The sequence below is a fragment of the Motacilla alba genome, chromosome 13 (genome assembly GCF_015832195.1).
Source record: "Motacilla alba alba isolate MOTALB_02 chromosome 13, Motacilla_alba_V1.0_pri, whole genome shotgun sequence".
Lineage (NCBI taxonomy): Eukaryota > Metazoa > Chordata > Aves > Passeriformes > Motacillidae > Motacilla > Motacilla alba.
Window position 1 is genome coordinate 16,083,955 of NC_052028.1, and position 18,380 is coordinate 16,102,334.

The 18,380-nt window shown below is 46.2% G+C and overlaps 1 protein-coding gene across 2 annotated transcripts in view; it reads right to left on the reverse strand.

Annotated features, from left to right (window-relative positions):
- ERGIC1 (endoplasmic reticulum-golgi intermediate compartment 1) overlaps window positions 1-18,380 on the reverse strand; it is a 54,942-nt gene that overhangs the window by 26,264 nt on the left and 10,298 nt on the right. Inside the window, exons 1-3 of one of the 2 annotated variants that reach the window (XM_038149933.1) lie at window positions 7,776-7,820; window positions 7,060-7,121; window positions 734-806 (exon numbers count right to left, since the gene is read on the reverse strand). In XM_038149933.1, the coding sequence (XP_038005861.1) occupies window positions 734-806; window positions 7,060-7,121; window positions 7,776-7,816 (176 nt within the window). In that variant the 5' untranslated portion in view covers window positions 7,817-7,820. Of the gene's footprint in view, window positions 1-733; window positions 807-7,059; window positions 7,122-7,775; window positions 7,821-18,380 lie in introns of those variants that run through there. The other variant, XM_038149932.1, reaches the window with a different exon arrangement.

The window sequence follows — 18,380 nt, forward strand, 5'->3', positions numbered from 1 at the left end:
AACTATCCAGGAACCGTGCCTCACACTCTGAGCTCGCTGCCACATCAGCAGGGTGATGGAGAAGGTTTCCTAGAGCCCAAAACAAAGGCTGATGTGTTAAGAGTTACTAAAAGTTTACTTTGAGGCAGGAAGAATATGAGAACAAGGGGAAAAAATAAAAATCTGATTAACTCAGTGTTAATAAGTACTTCATACTTGTTCAATGAGCAATTTTTAAAAGTAGAAATTATTTCCTTTTTTCTCACAGCTGTCACCACCTGGGGCAACTTGTCCTCAGGCACAAAACCTGTGAATAAGGTTTTGTGCCTAGTAAGGCTCTACAAAAGAAGAAAAAATTCACACATTAATAAAACTACCTGCATGAATCAGAGATTCAGCTCTGACATCATAAAAAAAAAGCAATTATTGATATTAAATTAATAATTTTTATTTTATGCAATCCATTTCTCCATGCTGCTAATTATGCAATCCAGCACGCAGCTAATAAAGGATCAAGCAAGTCTGGAACAGCTTCCTCTATCAAAAATAGTTCAGAACCAAGTTTGCCTATTAATTTTAGCAAATTAAAAAAGCTGAATAGATGTCTGAGAATTTGGACTCAACCTAAAGGAATCCCAAACCCATTAGGCAACTAAATGACCTAGTGAAATTACAGGAATATTTCTCTCAGATAACAGTAAAGCTGTAAAGATTCACATCCACACAAACAGGGGAAAACATGACTTTTACTTACATTTCAGTGGCTATGAATCCGGTGAGCTCAGACAGGAAGAGGAACAATATGAAGAGACAGCAGCAGACAGAGACTGGAACAGAGGCAAGGCGAGGAAAAGGTTAGTTCTGAATGTCTTACAAAGACAAAAACTGTTTTCACACAGCCATATCCCTGCCCCTATGGATATGCCACCCATACACAACAGAGAATTAACAAGGACCCAAAGGAGCCCACCAGAGCAGTGACTCCAACGCCATGCCAATATCCAAACATCCTGAGGAACCGTTAAAAATTCCATTATTTTATGAATGCATAAATATCAAACTTGTGTCTTTCCCACTGAGCAAATACTAGAAGATTCTGCACAGACACACACAAATAAAAGCCCTCAAATTCACATAAAATCCTGACCACTGCATCCCCACCCTTGGGACTTACCAAAGGCATGTCTTAATTCTGCTCAGAGGCAAGATTATCTAGAAAAGACTCATATTAATTTCTTAGCCTCTTGCAGTGAAAATATGAGCATCCTTTGGCTTAATAATTAATGACCCAGAACAGGGATATCTTCCACTTTTGGGCCACTTTTTCTGTCATGATTTCCATCTCCCCACAGCTCCTGCATTCTCCAACACTGCTGGTCTGCCAGCACTCCTTCTTCTTGACAACATCACTTCTTTGGAGCCTTGGCTCCCAATTTTATCACTATTAAAACCTCCAGAAGGCAAAGAGAACCAGCACCTCCTTGCTTTGAAAGGACATAGCCCCCTAACACAGTGTTTTGGGGATGAGGAGACATTTTGCCTCTCTGTCAGGTTCCAAAGTTCTGTGCAAGGCACCTCAGAGCTGGACAGCAGAGGCATGGCAGGACTGGAATTGTGCAGCCGGTGCCTGGCTTCTCTCATTTCTCCATTTGCTGACAAACTGACTCTGCAGAGAGGGAAAATCCCCACTGAAGGAATTGTGAGGTACCCAGACAACAATACCAAGGAATTACAACCTGGAATTGCATGGAGGGAGCCCAAAGTAAACTGGGATTTTACTCTTTGCTCTTCACCAGGGAATTATTCCAACCCCTGAGCAGGGACATTGAAGCAGCAGTGACAGTCACCCACACAGCAGGGGCTGGAAGGAAGCACAGCTGTAAACCCTATGGATCAGGGATGACTGGAGCAGGCAAGGATGTGCCAGCTCAAAGGGACAGGGCTGCTGTGTGTCCCTGTGTTAAATACAATACCCAAATTCACCATGAATCACTCACAGAAGGGCAAAGCAGGAACACAATCCCAGCACAACCCCTCCATCCCAGCACAGCCCTCTGTGAAATGACCACTTCACCAGAGCCACTAATTAGGGTTGAGAAATAAATTAAAAAAAAAAAAAGAGCCATGTTCCTCAGCTTTATTCCACATGACCTGCACAGCCTGACTGCCCATTCCTGCGGGAAGCTCAAGCAGCAACAGGCTGGGAACAATTTTATCACTCCCTTGGTAAAGAATGTGAGAGGCAAGGGAAGGAAAGAGGTGCTGAGGGCAAGTACTGAGACAGAGCCCTGAGTGACCTAAAGCCTTGTGCCTCATTCTTTCAGCTCTGAGGAAAGAGAAATGCGTTGCTTCCCCTTCCTCATCAGGGTAATTTCAACTGTGGATTCATTTATTGACCCACTCTAAAGTGCAAGGGATTAACAGAGATGCCAAAAAATCCACTAGCTAGGATGAGGAAAGAGAGGAAAAAAAAACCTGAAGACCAGTAGGAAAACAGGAAGTAAGAAGGGATATTAATTCCTGAAGAGAAACCTCAGATGGGCACACAGGTGCTCCCAAGTCTTGGCTGCCAGGACACAGAAAGTCACCAGGGCTGTGACCCAGCTGAGCCCTGGCACGGGGCACCAGGAGAAAGAAAGGTCTGCTTAAAGCACAGCAGCAAATTCTTGTCAGAACATCCACACCTACATAAGAGCCCAAAAAAAGAAACCAAGGCAGCACATGAGTAGATCCAGTGTTTGTAGTGCTGATCGCTGACAGAGAGACACGAGATCTCTGATCTCTGGCAGCTGCAGGGAGAGTGTTTGACGTAGACAACCCTTTTTTCTTTAATTGCTTCCCATTTTCCTTGCTGCTTGTTATAATCCCATAAAGGCTTTCCACAGCATCAGCCAGAGCTCTCTGCTCTCAAGCACTTCTAGGAAAGCCTGCTACTACCAACTCTCTTAACTAAATTCTCTCCCACAGCTTCCTCTCTCTTCCAATTTTTAAACTTCCTTCTCTGCTACTTATATAATCAAAATACCTTCTTTTCCAGTACTTGCTCCCTCAAGTCCATTTTCAGTTCAGCTCTTGCAGTGAAGGTTCGTGACAATACTTACCAAACACAGCACAGTAAAATTCCACTAACCTATATCTAAAAAACCCTGCAAGAATGCCCTGAAGTGCCTGGCAGGGGCTGACTTCCAAAGCTCCTCAATGCTTTTCCCAGTCTTCAAACCACAGAGTCACTTTTGAAGCTGTAAAAGAGATTACTGAGAGGGTGGACATGAGAGGGGGATATAAAATCATGAGCAGCCTGAAGGAGGTGAGTGGGGAACAACCACTCACTGTCTCTTCCAGTATGGGAACTACCTGGAAAGGAGAGGTTAAAAACAAGGGAAGGTTTTCTTTTACACAATTAAATTCTGAGGATTCTTGACTACACATGCTGAGGTTGATAAGAAATAAAACCTGTTAGATTACAAAAAGGAATCGTACAGGCTCTGAGGAAGAACTCCATTGAGGGACACTAAACACAAAGGAACCAACTCCAGCTTAGGAAGCTCAGGAGCCAACTGAGCAAAGCCTGGTGAAGTGTTTAACCTGCCCCTCCTGCTCTTTCTCAGGCCTCTGCTGCAGCACTCTGGGAAAGAGGACACTGCTCTGCTAAACTCTTCCTAGACACACACATTTCCAGGGCAGGGGGAGCTTTTGGCATGAGACTCATGTGACAGCACTATCAGTTACTCTCTCCAGAGGCAGCATTTCCTCAGCTGAGGAACAGGAGCTCCTCTCTCAGCGTGGAGCTGCAGGCACAGACGACGTTCCCAGCACAGGAATTCATGCTTCTTTCACAGTGAAGGCTTTTACCTGCTTCCATGCAAATGTGCAGTCCTACCACCCACATTTGACAAGTGTATTATATTTGGAAAAGTAGATTAAAGGCTGGGATCAGACAGAATCAAACAATTCATGCATAAAGCTTCGTTAACTGCAAGAGCACGGCGACGTTCCCACAGAGCTCCAACAACATCCGAGACAGGTTTTTTAAAGCTCTAATATGATAACATGATCAATATATCAAAGGTTGCTGGTGTAGACACACTGGTAATCTGCAATCCCAAAAGGATGGGAAACTCTGCCAAGGTTTTTATTCCTGCACTAACCTTTTTATACTTATCCCTTCCACTACAAACCCTGTCTGCGTACATTCCTGGCTCTGCCTCCCCACCCCACGAGAAATGAGAGAAAGGCAAAGTGTTTAACACATCACACAGACTGAGAACATGGAGCCATGTCTATATTAAGGCATAAAATTAATAGTATTTATTATTCAGTGGAGCAAACTGTTATGAAGCACCAGGAACGGGTCCTGTTACAGGCGCCATGTGAATCATAACTTCGATATTTCCTGATGTGTATTTAAAACTCCAGCCCCCAAACAGCACAAGAGTATTTCTGGATAACGTTTCCATGTGTGCATACAACATGTGCATGCAAACTATGCATCCACACCGATGGCTGGGGAGCAGGATGGTGCCAGCAGCTGCCTGGGCTGCAGGCTCCTCTCCAGAGCCCAGTGCTCCTGTCCAGCCAGATGCCAACTGTCAGCCAGCCAGGAGTGCTGCTGCTGCTGCCTCTGTACCCAAACATGGCCAGGTTGTCACCACGTCTGTCACAGTGGCACCACAGACATGCTACACACGGTGGGAGGACCTGCAAAAACTGGTGGAAGAGGGACAACAGCACAACAGGGATGCTGCCTGAAGAAGGGACTTTCATTGAGGAAAAGGAGTGAGTGACTTCTACACACTTCCCAGAGAAGTCCAGAGCAGTGGCTGTGCTGTTCTAGACAAACCTCATCTTAATAAATTCTTGGTTCCTTCATTCCTAAAAAAATTTGTTTGTAGCTGAGTGGCTGCCACACAGATCTGAAGTGTCTTGTATGCAGCGTTCACTGCAAATTTGGGAATTAAAAATCCATACCTAAGAAAGCCTCAATAACTCCAGCTGGTTCTGAGCTTGCTCATGTTTGAGACCACCTGCTCTTCTCCCTCAAAATCCCCAACACTTACTCTCCCTCAGCTGCTTCTTCCCTGAAAGCCTTGGCCCCTTCAGCCCTGGTGAGGAGCAGAGCTGTTCCTTTCCATCTCTTTTCTTCTGTCATCTGATCTGTGCCTTCTTCCCTAATAAACCTCAACCTTTGTTTTTGAAAATAGACCTTTTTACAATCCAAAAGCCAGTGTTGAAACCCTGCAGTAAGCCCATTCCTATTCCAGAAAGCCTTCAGCACCAGAAGTGATACTGAACTGAGGTTTCAGCAGAAATCATATGGAAAAGGCCTAAATTAATAGCTGGATATCATGGACTATTTTATATCTGCTCTGAAAAGCTTGGAGGACTTAAAGAAAGCCAAATTAAACTTGCAGTCGTAGTAATTCCACATGATTACTAAAGCCTAAAAGCTTTTTTGAGAGGCAGAACCTTCCCCTGCACTCAAGCTCCCACTGTTAACACAGGCTGACTTCCCTAAAGCAGTTTTTCACCAGGTCATGCAACGTTCCCAGGCCTCCAACTGGCCTGGCAATGGGCTGGTCCCATCCACGGCCTCCCACAACACCTAAGATTAGTGGCTTTCAAATTACAAGCCACAGGCTTGGTCAGACAGAGAAAAGCCCATTAGAAAAGCTGCTCACAAGATCCTCACAGGCGAAGCCACCAGTTTGTTGGCTGCCTGTGTGGTTCAGAAGCTTCTATCAGGCTGCCTAAAAACACTGTGAGAAAAAGAAGGAGAACCAGTTAGAGAAGAAAATCAAAGCCTGAGAAGCTGTAAATAACAATAGAGAGAAATAAGTCAGCTAATAATTGTAAGTAAGAGTCACAACCTTGAAGCCTTCCCACAACAGACTTATCACTTGAGCTGTTTACTGCAGATCTGAAAGCCTAAACTCTGGTGGCCTTTGATGGTTTTTTTTTGCTTCTAAAATACTCTTTTGCAGGTGATTCATAACAAGACAAATTCTCAAAGGGAGCCCAGTGGCAGTGTGGGAACTCTTAGTTTCCAAAACAGAAGAAAAGGCAGGATCACTCACAAGTTCAAAGTGTTCTTTCAAAACACCAAATCTCATCCGCCCCTGAATTCCCAAACACTTTGAGTCAAGCTCTTTGTTCCCAACTTCAGCAAACCCACACGGGAGCTGGGATACAAGTAATCCAGTGGCCAGGAGAACTCGGGGGACAAGGACTCTGAGAGTAAATATTTAGGGAAAAGTGTTATCTTCACAGCAGCACAGGACAGTTGAAGCTGGCAGGGACTCTGGAGCCCATCCCATCCACCTCCCCTGCTCTGGGCAGGCTTCTCGGGGCCAGCTCTGGTTGTTTGCAGCATCCCCAAGGACAGAGACTCCACACCACCCTGGGCAACCTGTTGTTCGACCAAGCCAGGAGTTTCTCCAGCTCACAGAAGGCTTTCCTTTGTGTCCTGATTCACTGGCACTGACTCAGTCCTGCGTGCTGTCACCAAGGGATGTGACATCACTCACGTCAGCAATGACACACAAGACTACTGACCCATCTACCAGCATGGCTGAGTGGGGCACAGCTCCCTGATCAAAGGAAGTCCCTGCTCAAAGGGACAGGAAAGCTGCATGAGCAGGGTAATGACAGGCCTGGCAGGATCAGCCTGATCAATGTTTACCAAGCCCTCTGCCCAGCCAGCTCGCTGCACATAATTGTGTGAAATGGCATTACTCAGCCTCCAGCCTCCCTCAGGAGCAGGAAGGAAGGAAAAGGGGCCCAAGGCAAGAGATGTGTATCAGCCAAAGTCTGTGGATTGATACACGGGAGTGAGAGTGGATCCCTATCAGTGGTTGGAGCTGGAGGCTCTGTAGGGTCCCTTCCAACCCAAACCATGCTACAATTCTGAATTCACACAAACCATTCCACTGTTTGATGGGCAGAACAAGCCACCTCAGCAACAAAGGACACCCTTTCCAATGCTTAACATCCCTTTAAAAGAATTCCCTGCAGACAGAGAGGCCAAACAATCTTTAATTTTAGACCAGGGCTATGCAAGGACATCAAAAAGAAGTTACTTACTAATGGCCCCTGTGTAGGTTGGCTGTGTAAGGTCTTTTGGCACCTTCCTGTAGATGTCAAACCTGAAAGAGGAAAAGCACCAGCCATAAAACAGGTGGAACATTTCAATACATTTCATGTCCCCACAGGGATGAACGATGCTGAAGTTTTTTCCATCCAGCTTTCCAACAACATTTTTTCAGTAGGCAGGAGGATATGGGAAGGAAAAACAAAACAAAAAAAAACCCCTTTTCTTTTGTACAATTATGTAACTGTGCTCTGTCTTGGCTCCCATTTCCAAAGCACTTCCCTCCCCCTCCCTGCTGTGGATCTGTGCAGTCTGAACTGTGAGAGCAGCCAGGCAAGAAGTCACAGTGGACAAGTTTATAGACCACTGGAAAAAGAAAAGGATACTCTACAGACTCCTGAACAAAAAACCCAGTAAAACACAACCTGTATTGCCCCTTGTCATTTATATCCTGCAAAGCCAAAAATAGACAACCCCTAAGTCAGAAATCCAGGTGTTGAGACCAAAAATCATCCCTTGGACATCGGATACGACAACAGAAATTGACCCAACAGGTTTGTTCCTCCCCCAGCAAAGTCCAGTTTAATATTAGCCCGTTGTTTTGATTCAGTCATAGTTTTTAATATCCATAGGGCTCAGCTTTGCTATTTTAAACTGCCCATGGTTAAACTCTCCCTGCCCTCATGTTAGCTGTATTATTTCCTACCACCTTGTGCTCCTGCACGCCCAACCGCAATGCAGCTCTGACATCAGCTTTTCCATCACTCAATAAAAATTAATTAATGCATTAAAAACACCCACCCACCCACCCTAAAGAAGGAAGTGACCGGTTCTCCCTAAAAATAGACTTTTTTGGATATGCCACAAGTGGCTGAGAGCTGATGCTTTTTCCAGCCCTGGAGAGGGCTTCCAAATTCCCAGTCTGCACTGCACCAAGATGAAACACCCTTTGTGTTTATTATGTTTAAACACCCCTGTGTTTATTCAGGAGTTCCTACTACATCAAGTATTTTTCTGGGAGTTTAAAAACTAGATAACTGTTCTTTTCTTTAGTCTTCAACTGCTGAGATAACTCTGAGGAACTGCACGAACAAAACAGCATTTGCCTTGCAGGAGATCAGAAGGATACTGGGCTTCACTCAGGAGCTGAAGCTGGAGGAAGGAAGGGAAGAGAGGCAATGGAGAGCAGCTAGAAAGGTATTTCAGGTGCCCGGATGGAGTCCTGAATAAGCTGTGCCATCACTTAACACCCCAACAAACCTCTGTGAGACACCTGACAGCACAGGAGCTGTGTTTTCATCACCCTAAACAGACCAGCAGTATTCCCCAACCAAACAATCCATGTATGGTTTTCCAGCTGCCCTGAGAACATCTGGAAAGTGCTGTTTGCATTCTTTCCACATCCACCGAGGCATCAGGATGGTGAAAGAACCCAAAGTAGCTGATGACATCATGGTCTCACAGGCAGAGGAAGCTGCTGCTCTCCCAGCCCATTAAATGCTGAAAGCTGGCGTCGTCTGGCCAAAGTCACAATAATAGATCAACAAGGCTAAAAAAGCTGAGAGAGAAACAGAGGGAGGCAGAGCACGTGAACAGCAGGAGCTGCTGAGTGTGAGCCAACACTCAGAAATAGGAAACAGCTCCAGGCTGGATTCAGTAAAAACTGCAGCGTGTGGATACTATAAAAGGAAGTTTGTTCTCACCATCAGAAATATTTACTAGTATTGAAATGATGACCCATCACAGCTCTGCAAGAAAAAATAATCCAGCTTTTTAAACAGCTCACTGGAAAGCTGATGTCATATGAGGCAGAGTTCTCTCCTCTGAGATGGTCATTTCATCACATAAGTAACACCCAACACCACAAATTAACTTTTCCATGGCCTAAGTAAGCTTGGATTAGGCAGAAACACTACAAAAAGTGCTTGATTAGGGTTTTGTGGATGAAAGCAGAAGCTTGAAGGATGGCATCCAGAACCTGGCCCAAGCAGAAGGGAAGGGAAGGGAAGGGAAGGGAAGGGAAGGGAAGGGAAGGGAAGGGAAGGGAAGGGAAGGGAAGGGAAGGGAAGGGAAGGGAAGGGAAGGGAAGGGAAGGGAAGGGAAGGGAAGGGAAGGGAAGGAGGGAAGGTGTAACCTTGCACAAGGATGCTGAAATGATCACAATGATCAAAAAAGACAAGTTTGAGATAAGAGGCAAACACTGCCAGTTAGGTTTTGCTCACTGATGTGTGACACCAGCAAATCCAAATCATCACCAGCCCAAAAGAAAAAGGACTGGCTGTGTGCAAGTCTCCTGCAGAACAATCAATTGCCTGGAAAAGACACGTTCTGAGCTAGGAGGGTTCATGGTCTGCCACAGGAACAACACTCCTCAGGGTTCCAGGCAACTTCTCATCTGATACTGGCCACAATTTCTACAATTTCCTCAGTCTGATCCCTGTTAGTGAAAACAGCAGTGGGGTTATGCACTCAGAGAAGGCAAAGGGAAAGCCCAAATGGCATCAAAGTTTGTGGAGAATGATGGAGATGGCATGGCCAGGACCAAGAGCCACCTTCTTCACTCTATTTAAACTCCAAGTTAGAAGATATGAAATGTAAAGGATTCAATGACAGCTGGAAAAGTATGTTTGTGAGACACCAGAGAGATCAAATGCTAGCAATGAGGACAGAAGCCCAAAGAAGGCTTCATTAATTACATATAATTATAAAAATAAGTAAATGAAGCAAACGTCTCAGACAATTCTGGAAAGTTGACAGGAGTTATTGTAACAGGAGACCCGAAACCCCAAGAAATGAGAGATTTGTGGCAGCTCCTCTCAGACCTCAGGGTCAAAAATCTGCCTCCACTAGAAAAACCTTTCTCCTTTTGCCACTGGCTCAGAACTGAAAGCAATCCCAGGAGAGCACTTACACTGTGCTGGGAAGAGAAAAGAATGAGGATTAGACACCAGAGATGATTTGTAATGCACGAGGGAGGAGCTGTGTGCATGGCAGAGGGGAACAGGTTTTACCTGCCCTCAGGTCAGACGTTCCTGCGAGCACCTGCAGTAAAAATTCCAACAAGCCTCCAGGTTCCTGAGGCATTGGTCACTTGGAGGAGTATTTGTAGCCTGGGAACAGAGAGGAACCTCGTGCTCTGTTGCAAGAGCTGCCTCCCCGCTGCAGCCAAAGCGGTGGAAGGTGCGAGCAGTGCTGCAGGGAGCCTGGGTGGGCAGAGGGGCTGCAGCTGCCAGCTCACAGGGCACACACACCCTGTGCCACCCTGAGCATCCACGGGCAGAGCCTGGGAGTCATCTTACGTGGCCAGGAGGAACCAGGGTGTAGATTTACAACTGCTCAGTGAACTCCCTTAACCCGCAGCTCGTGCTGCTTTAGGAAGGGAGACATCACTCCACACTCCCACAGCAGGCACATGTGCATTTTCCACTGCACCTTGTTTATATTTAGCTTTTGGCAAGTTTCTTCCTCCACTCAGAAAGTCGAGACTTGTAAGGCGAAGTTGTATCTTTGAGCTGATCAATTAACATCGTTTCAGAGTGGAAACAACAAACTTGCTGCTAGGAAAGTTCTTCCTCCAGGTCATCTCTGCTCTCATAAAGGGGAGGCTGGGCCTTGCAATTCCAGAATATGAGGCTAAAGATAGAATTAGGCTGTCATCAGTACAACAAAGGAATTTCCTGACACATCTAGAGTGTCTTTGCTTTCAATGGAGAGAAGGGTTGCAAACAAAGAAATAAAAAAAAGCCCGTTTGGCAACGTCAGAGGTTTGCAGGAACCAACATCTATAACTAACATGAGGGAATGCTACAAAATGGTTTTTTATCAATCCAAGAGTTGAAAGGACATGGTAAAAAACCTTTCTCACCTTCCCGGTGGGAATGGCAACAAACTGGTAAAGCAGCATCACAGAGATGAGCAGGGTCATTCCTAACCAGCTTCAAACAGAGAATTCACCAATTTTTGTGTGATTAAGGTAGGTCTGGGGCAGAACTCCAGCTCTCTGATGCACAGGAGTGCCACAGTCCTCTTGGAAAGAGTGAGGTGAGATCTAGGTGGAGCCAAACAAAAGGGTGGCACATTTCAAGTGCCAGCAAGTGTCAGAAGGATTTCAAAAGCTGTGCCTACACTAATATGGGTTTTTTCTTCAGACAGAAGGATATCATAGAATCACACAATGGTTTGGCCTGGAAGGGAGCTTAAGGAGCATCTCATTCCAAACCCTGCCATGGGCAGGGACACCTCCCACTATCCCAGCTGGCAACCTGGCCTTGGGCACTTCCAGGGATCCAGGGGCAGCCAAAAGATTTCCAAGAGCAGGTGAAAGAACTGTGCTGGTCCTTAAAGGAACTTATCATAGAATCATGGAATGGTTTGGGTTGAAAAGGAGTGTAAAGATCATCCAGTGCCATCCCTTGCCACAGGCAGGGACACCTTCCACTAACCCAGGTGGCTCCAAGCCCTGTCCAGCCTGGCCTTGGGCACTTCAGGGATGCAGGGGCAGCCACAGCTGCTCTGGGTACCCTGTGCCAGGGCCTGCCACCCTCACAGGGAAGGATTTTTTCCTAATACCCAATCCAACCATACTATCTGTCAATTTGAAGCCATTCCCCCCTGTCCCGTCCCTCCAGGTCCTTGTAAAGTCTCTCTCCATCTGTCCTGCAGCTCCTTCAGGCACCGTGAAGCCACAATTGTGTCACCCCAAAGCTTCTCCTGTCCAGGGGAACAATCCCAGCTCTCCCAGCCTTTCCTCCCATCCTGGTGCCTCCTCTGGGCTCTCTCCAGCAGCCCCAGCTCCTTGCTGGGCTGGGCAGCTCTGCAGGTGGGGTCTCAGCTGAGCTGTCACTGCCAGTGCTGGGTGAGGACAGGGAGGGCAGAGGACCCAAACTGCAGTTTTTTTCCTAGAGTTGATGCTTCAGCTGCCTCCCCTGAGCAGAGGATGAGCTCACTCCCTCAGCAGGAGCTGCCTGCCAGGGCTTTATGTACACTTGAACAGTTTCAAGTTTGGACCCGAAATATTTCAGGAAATGAAGTAATAAATACATTATTTCACTGAAGATTTCCACACCTCCGAGCAGAAGAATCCTCTCTGACATCCCTGGAATCTGAAAAGAGCTTTTTCAACAACTCTGTAAGACGCTGTTAAGTTTTTCATGAACAAGAAGCAAAGAATGCGAGGCAATAAAAAAACCCCAACAACTTTTAAGTAGAACTAAGTGGACAATGGTTAAATTCAAATGTCCTGTAGCAAAGGGAAACTCTGATACACAAAGGAGTTCATAACAGAGAAGGAAATCCACTAATTCCTCCTTCAGTTTCCAGCATTTGCCCATCCCTCCCTGGCTCAAAGACAGGAGGGATGCACTGGCCATGGCACCCAGGCTGAACTTCTCCCAAAATGACTGATGCCTCTGTGGAGTCCCTGCAAAGACCCAGCAGAAACTCTGGGGTGAGCAGCAATGGAATGTTCTCATGTACCATTCCGCAAGGCCTGGTTTTACTGATTGACCTGTGGGGCCAGGGAAAGGCTGGTTTGGAGCTCTTGGACTGTATTTTGGATCCCAGTTAATCAAGCAGAACTGTAACACATGCTCATGTGGCACTTGGTCACAGAACAGAATTTGGGCACTGTAAATCCACAGCAAAAAGATTAATTTTTGTCCCTTTCCAGAAATTAATGCTCACAGACAGGGGAAAAATTTTTTTGGTCTTCAGGCAATTATGTTTTTCCCCAGGAGAACCAAATATTTAAACATCAGTCTTCTTTTTGAAGCATGCTGGCTCTACTGTAGGTACTTCAGCATGTCCTGACAGTTAGAGGCTGTGAGCATTCACTACAACAAATTACACCTTTGATGTCAAAGATGATTAAGAAAAAATAAAAACCCAACCGGTATCATGGCTGACATTCCACTTTTAGCAGGTCAGTGGTGGTGTAAATACACCATTGTCATCTTGGCTCAGCAGAAAGGGTCCATGGCTGTGATTCACCCAGAAGAATGTGGGTGTTGAAACAACACTTGGTTCTCCACCTCCCATGTTCACCAGCTAGGAGAAGTGACATCTATTTTTCAGCAGATACCACATTTGGAGCTGAGGTCACTAATTCCTGGTGACATTACTCACTCTCAGTAACGAGTTCAGTGTGGAGTGAACAACTACCTTAATTTCATTACACATCAGTAGCTTTGAGATCTCTTTGAATAAATGAGACGGCCTGGTGCTGCTGAACCAATTTGTTTCACTAACAAAAAACTTGAAGTGACTTGCAGGGACAACACATTTTCCAGCAGAAACAGAATTCACTGTGAAGTTAATCAAACACCTGGCAATTCTACAGCAGAAGTGACTGAACTACACAAAGGAGGAAGTATCAAATACAGAGAGAAAAGTCAACTTTGAGGGTGTGGAGGCTCCCTCACTGGGGATATTCCAGAACTGTGTGGATGTAAAAGGTTGGACCAGTGACCCACTGTGGTCCCTTCCAACCTGACCCATCCTGGGACTCTGTGATTCTGAAACAACGGGTTTAGGGTCAGTTGAAATGCCATCCCTGATTGTTTCCTTCTTGGTAAGAAACATGACTTCCCTGAGAAACAGATGGGCTGCAGGTTGAAAAAGAGAAAGGCAAGACAACTATAACACATAGACATGAGATGGCAATAAAGAATAATACACCTTTCCAGGCTGAGATGGCTTCCTGATCAACAAAAACCCTCACTCAAGGGCTCCAGTTGAAAAGAGCACAAAGAAGCAAAGAAATAACAACCCCTCTCTTCAGTGGGAGGCTGATGTGGGCAGTAGCACTCAGATTTCTGTGGAGATCCCTCTTCTCACACAGAATTTATGTACCTGCAGTACAATTAATTCACTCCCATGGCAGGAGGCAGGAATGAGTGTGTCTTTTCAGAGCCCCTTTGGAAACACGGCTGTCACACCAAAACCACTCTCCTTTTTTTGCTCCAAACCTTGCACAGCAGCTAACACTGCATTTTTAGGCAATTTTCTCTGCTGTCTCAAGTGAAAGAAGGCTAAGTTGGCCTTTGAGAAGCTTTTTCATGCCAGAAGTGTTTCCTTGCCTCTGCACAGGGAATACACGTGGGTTAAAGCAGTTACCAAACCTTGTTTGCTGGTAATGCCCCTCCCCCATTGATCAGCGAGGAGCTGCAAACTGCAGATAAACTCCAGTGAAATATTGCTGCAGGTTTCCCCCATTTGTCAAGTCCTCCTCGCAAAGGGGATCAGAGCATGGCTGCAAACCTCAAATCTCAAGACGTCAAGAAGGCATGAGGTCACTGTTCCTCCACACACACCAATTCCTGGCTAAACAAAGAGCTTGCCTGTTCTTTACAGAAGTCCACTCATTACAAACTCACCAGTAAACCCAGTTACAACGTGGCAGAGAGAATTTCCGTTACGTGCTGTACTTGTACTTGTTCAAAAAATGACACACAGGCAGCCCATGCAGACATTAAGTTTTAAAAAACTCAGTCTTGGGAAAAAAAAAATAAAAGGTGCTTTTTGTCAAAAGAAGATAAAGTACTCTATTTGTTACACTGGTTTTCTTCTTCAGGTGGACAGAAAAACTGCTGCACTGTGCATTCCTGGGAACATTCATTCGAAACAACAATCCCAGATGGCTTTTGGTGAAAAAAAACATCAAAAAAATTACAGCACTATGGAAGATACAGAGAGAGCAAGGCAGGTGCTAAACAGCCCCGGACAGTCAAGCCTATGCCAGCACCCATTTGGTTTTTGGTAAGAGTCACTTTGAGGCAGGTCTGTCTGATAAAAGGCCTCAAAACATCCACTGCCTTTTCTTTGAGAGCGTCTGTCATTCAGACATTCTAAACAAATTCATTTTTAGGCCACATCCCTCAGAATTACACAAGCCTCTCTAATTACTTCATGTAGATATCAGTGAATCCAGCCAGCTACAATTTCTGTTTAAGTGCCTTTAGAGAGACAAATCATCCTCAGCTCTGAGGATTAGTTTTCCCTGGAGACAAGGACATAACCTTGGGATTTGTCACTCGAAACACTTCTGTTCTTCCTCTTACCATCTCCTATCTGCCTCCTTGAACCTTTTTGTTGTTTTACTGAGCAGAGATGGTTGGTTCCATGCCCTTTATTTGGGTTCCCCACAGGACCTACAGACCTGGTGTAGAGACAACCAGCTCTTCCCACAAGATTTGTATAACTGGGTCTGTTTTGAAGTTTGATTTCACGACAGAAGAGCTGCAGTGGCAATTCAGGAAACCAAGACAGGTGTGAAGCAAGAAGAGAATGAGAAACCTCAAGCCCCACTTGAGGAAACACGTCTGAGTGCACCTGAAATGAGCTGGAACAGTGGTTCTGGAGAGTTTCCCCCATCCCACCACACAGCTTTGTTTCCTCATATTCCTGCTGCTCCCACCTCTGGAAGACCCTTTCCTAGAGACAGCAGAAGAGTTTATGGACTATGATTCATTCAGTAGCTGCTACTATTAAGGCTCTTAGCAGAGACAGCAATTACAGCTGAGAATCCACTTTGCATAAAACACTTCATCATTTTTAAGGAGGACATGGGAGGCAGAGAGAAACTCAGTCATGGTAAATATAACTTGGATTAAGTCCATCTGACATTCAAAGATGACTGTGCACAAACAGACTCCATTTTCTCTCTCCAGGAACACTTCAGAGGAGCTTGGTGTTACAAAGGGGAGATCAGAGTTTAACCACCCTGTCTCAGCAGCCTCCCTTCTCCCCTTCCCCAAATCAATGCAGCTTGGAGGCAGAAAGGGAGGGAAAAACCCAGGCCATGTTGGTTATTTTCCATGTGAATTCATGGTATCAAAAGGAAGCTCTGCCTGCTGTCAGAGCAGGATCATTCAGGCTGGAGACACAAACGGAAACGCCCTGGCTTTAATCCCCAGTGGTATTTCTAGAGAAACCTTCCCACCAGAGGCATGCTGCTGAGTGACAAGGAGCATTTTTATCTGTGTGCTCTGCTGACCTCTCAGGCAGCTTCTCAGCTCATCTCAGCAAAGCTTGAGCATTAGAAATGCCCAAAAGAAAACCTGCCTCCTCCAGCTTGGGCACGGTGGAGTCTGATCAGCCCCTGGAACACCCAGGGACAGCATTCCCCATCCTCTCCCCAGCATCCAACACGTCAATATGAAGCAAACCAGATCCTCAGGCTGTAGCTTCTAGATCAGGAATGGACACTTGGAGCTCCTGGGACCAGTGGAGGCTGCGGAGCTGAGCAAGGGCCTGGAGCATCTCAGGAGAGGCTGAGGGAGCTGGGGCTGCTCAGCCTGGAGAGGAGCTCCAGCTGAGAGGGGGGCAGCCCTGGGTGTCCCTGTCTGTCCCTGGGTGTCCCTGTCTGTCCCTGGGTGCCCCTGTCTGTCCCTGGGTGTCCTTGGGTGTCCCTGTGTCCCCCCGTCTGTCCCTGTGTGCAGAGGCCAGAGCAGGCCCAGCTCTGCCGCGGTGCCCAGCGATGGCCGCAGAGCCACGGGCAGGGCCTGAGCCCAGCAATTCCCCTGCCCAGGAGGCAGAACTGCTGCCCTGGCAGTGCCAGCCCTGAGCAGAGCCTGGAGGGGCTGTGGGGTGTCATTCCAGAGCAGGCTGGACACACTGCTGTGCCCTGAGCTCGGGGGTGGCCCTGCTGGAGCAGGGAGGTGGCACCAGGGACCCTCTGTGGGCCCCTCCAGCCTGAGCCGTGCTGTGAAACTGCTGCCCCCAGACGTGATCTCTTGAGACAGACAAAAAAAAAAAAAATAGATGGGGCTAGAAAAAAATAAGAGAAACTAAGATGGCATAGAGAATACTCCAGAGTCACTGAAAAAAAAAATAGATTTTAAATTAAAATCCAGTCACTTAGCTAAGAGCGTCCAAGCTGTTTAACAGGCAGCAACTGTTGCTCTGTCTCCTTGGGTCACTGCTCCCAAACAATGACTTTGGGACAATTCATCCCTGCTTTGTCAACAAAGCTACTGGGCACCAGGAGCCCAAGCACACCAGCTGAGGAGCACAAGCCATCAGGTGGCTTTCAAGCTCTTCAGAGGCCATCTAGCTCTAAAGAAAACCAAGCAGGCTTAGACACAGTCTCACTCCACCAAAGGCAGGCAGGAACTTCTATCAGAACCCACTTTTCTGGCTTCATTCCCTCCTACTAAGCACATCAGACACTCGTGGTAAGATCTTGAAAAGCAAAGCTGTTACTTCTGTAAAATGGATAAATCTAAAGCCACCAATTTAGCTTTCAACGTGACAGCTCAAGCTGAGGGGAAATACAGAGGTAGAACAAACAGCACAGCTGTGTCAGGTTTGCACACAAGGCACTCTTTTGATTAGCAAAATACCATTTACTTAAAAAATAAAATCCCAGACGCCTGTCTGAAGTAGTTGGGGGGAGTTTTACTGCTCACAGTTGTTGAAACCATCCCTAGAACTCCTGTGCCCAGGACCAGAGATAAAAAGATTAACCTCTTTACTTGTTAAATTGATTTTATTCAGCAGTTTAACAGCTGGGATGTTCAGAGATGGCCTGAAAGATCAGTTACCCCATTCCCAAGGACAGAATATGTGAAATAAAACAGCAAAGATGGCCCTGGAGAACAGCTGGGGTCTGGGAGACAGAGAAAGCAGGAGCAGGACACAACTGCCCTCTGCTAGTGACTCTGCCAGGGGCTGGGCATCACCAGACTCCTGGTGAGGAGAGGAATAAAAAGACTGAGCAAGGGACACACACTGCTCAGCAGTGCCCTGGGCTGGATTATGTTCCCCAGGTGCTTGAGAGTTGCTACAGGAAAAAGTCAGATGTGACCAGCATTTTGGAGCAAGACTGTGAGCTAGGAAAGGATGGGCTTTAACTGGGGAAGCATCAAGAAAAACTTGTCCTTTTAAAGCAAAGCCTCTCTTACTTGACACTGAAAAAGTGGTGAGTTCCAACACCCCTCTGCATTTTTAGTTCCTGTGCTCCTTGCTGTGCCTGTGCTGAGCAAAAATCTCCAAGCTTGCTCCACAAACCTAGCAAAGAAAGAAGAATTGCTACACATAGCAAACTCATTCTAAAACTGGTGAAGTAGAGCTGCCTTACTCTTACATGTGTATAGAAAGCATTAATTTTTCTATTTTCATTGAGAAATATTAGCTCAAGATTTAATTCTGAAATCCTTTCTTTAGCTGTTTTTCTTCCCACCCTAAGTGCATGTTCTGACAACTCTACTAGAACACTTAGCTCCTACAACCCAGCACAGACAATAAAATCAATCACTCTTCTCCCAGTCCAACCAAGTGGGTGAAATGTGTTTAAATGAATGGGAAAACAATTGCA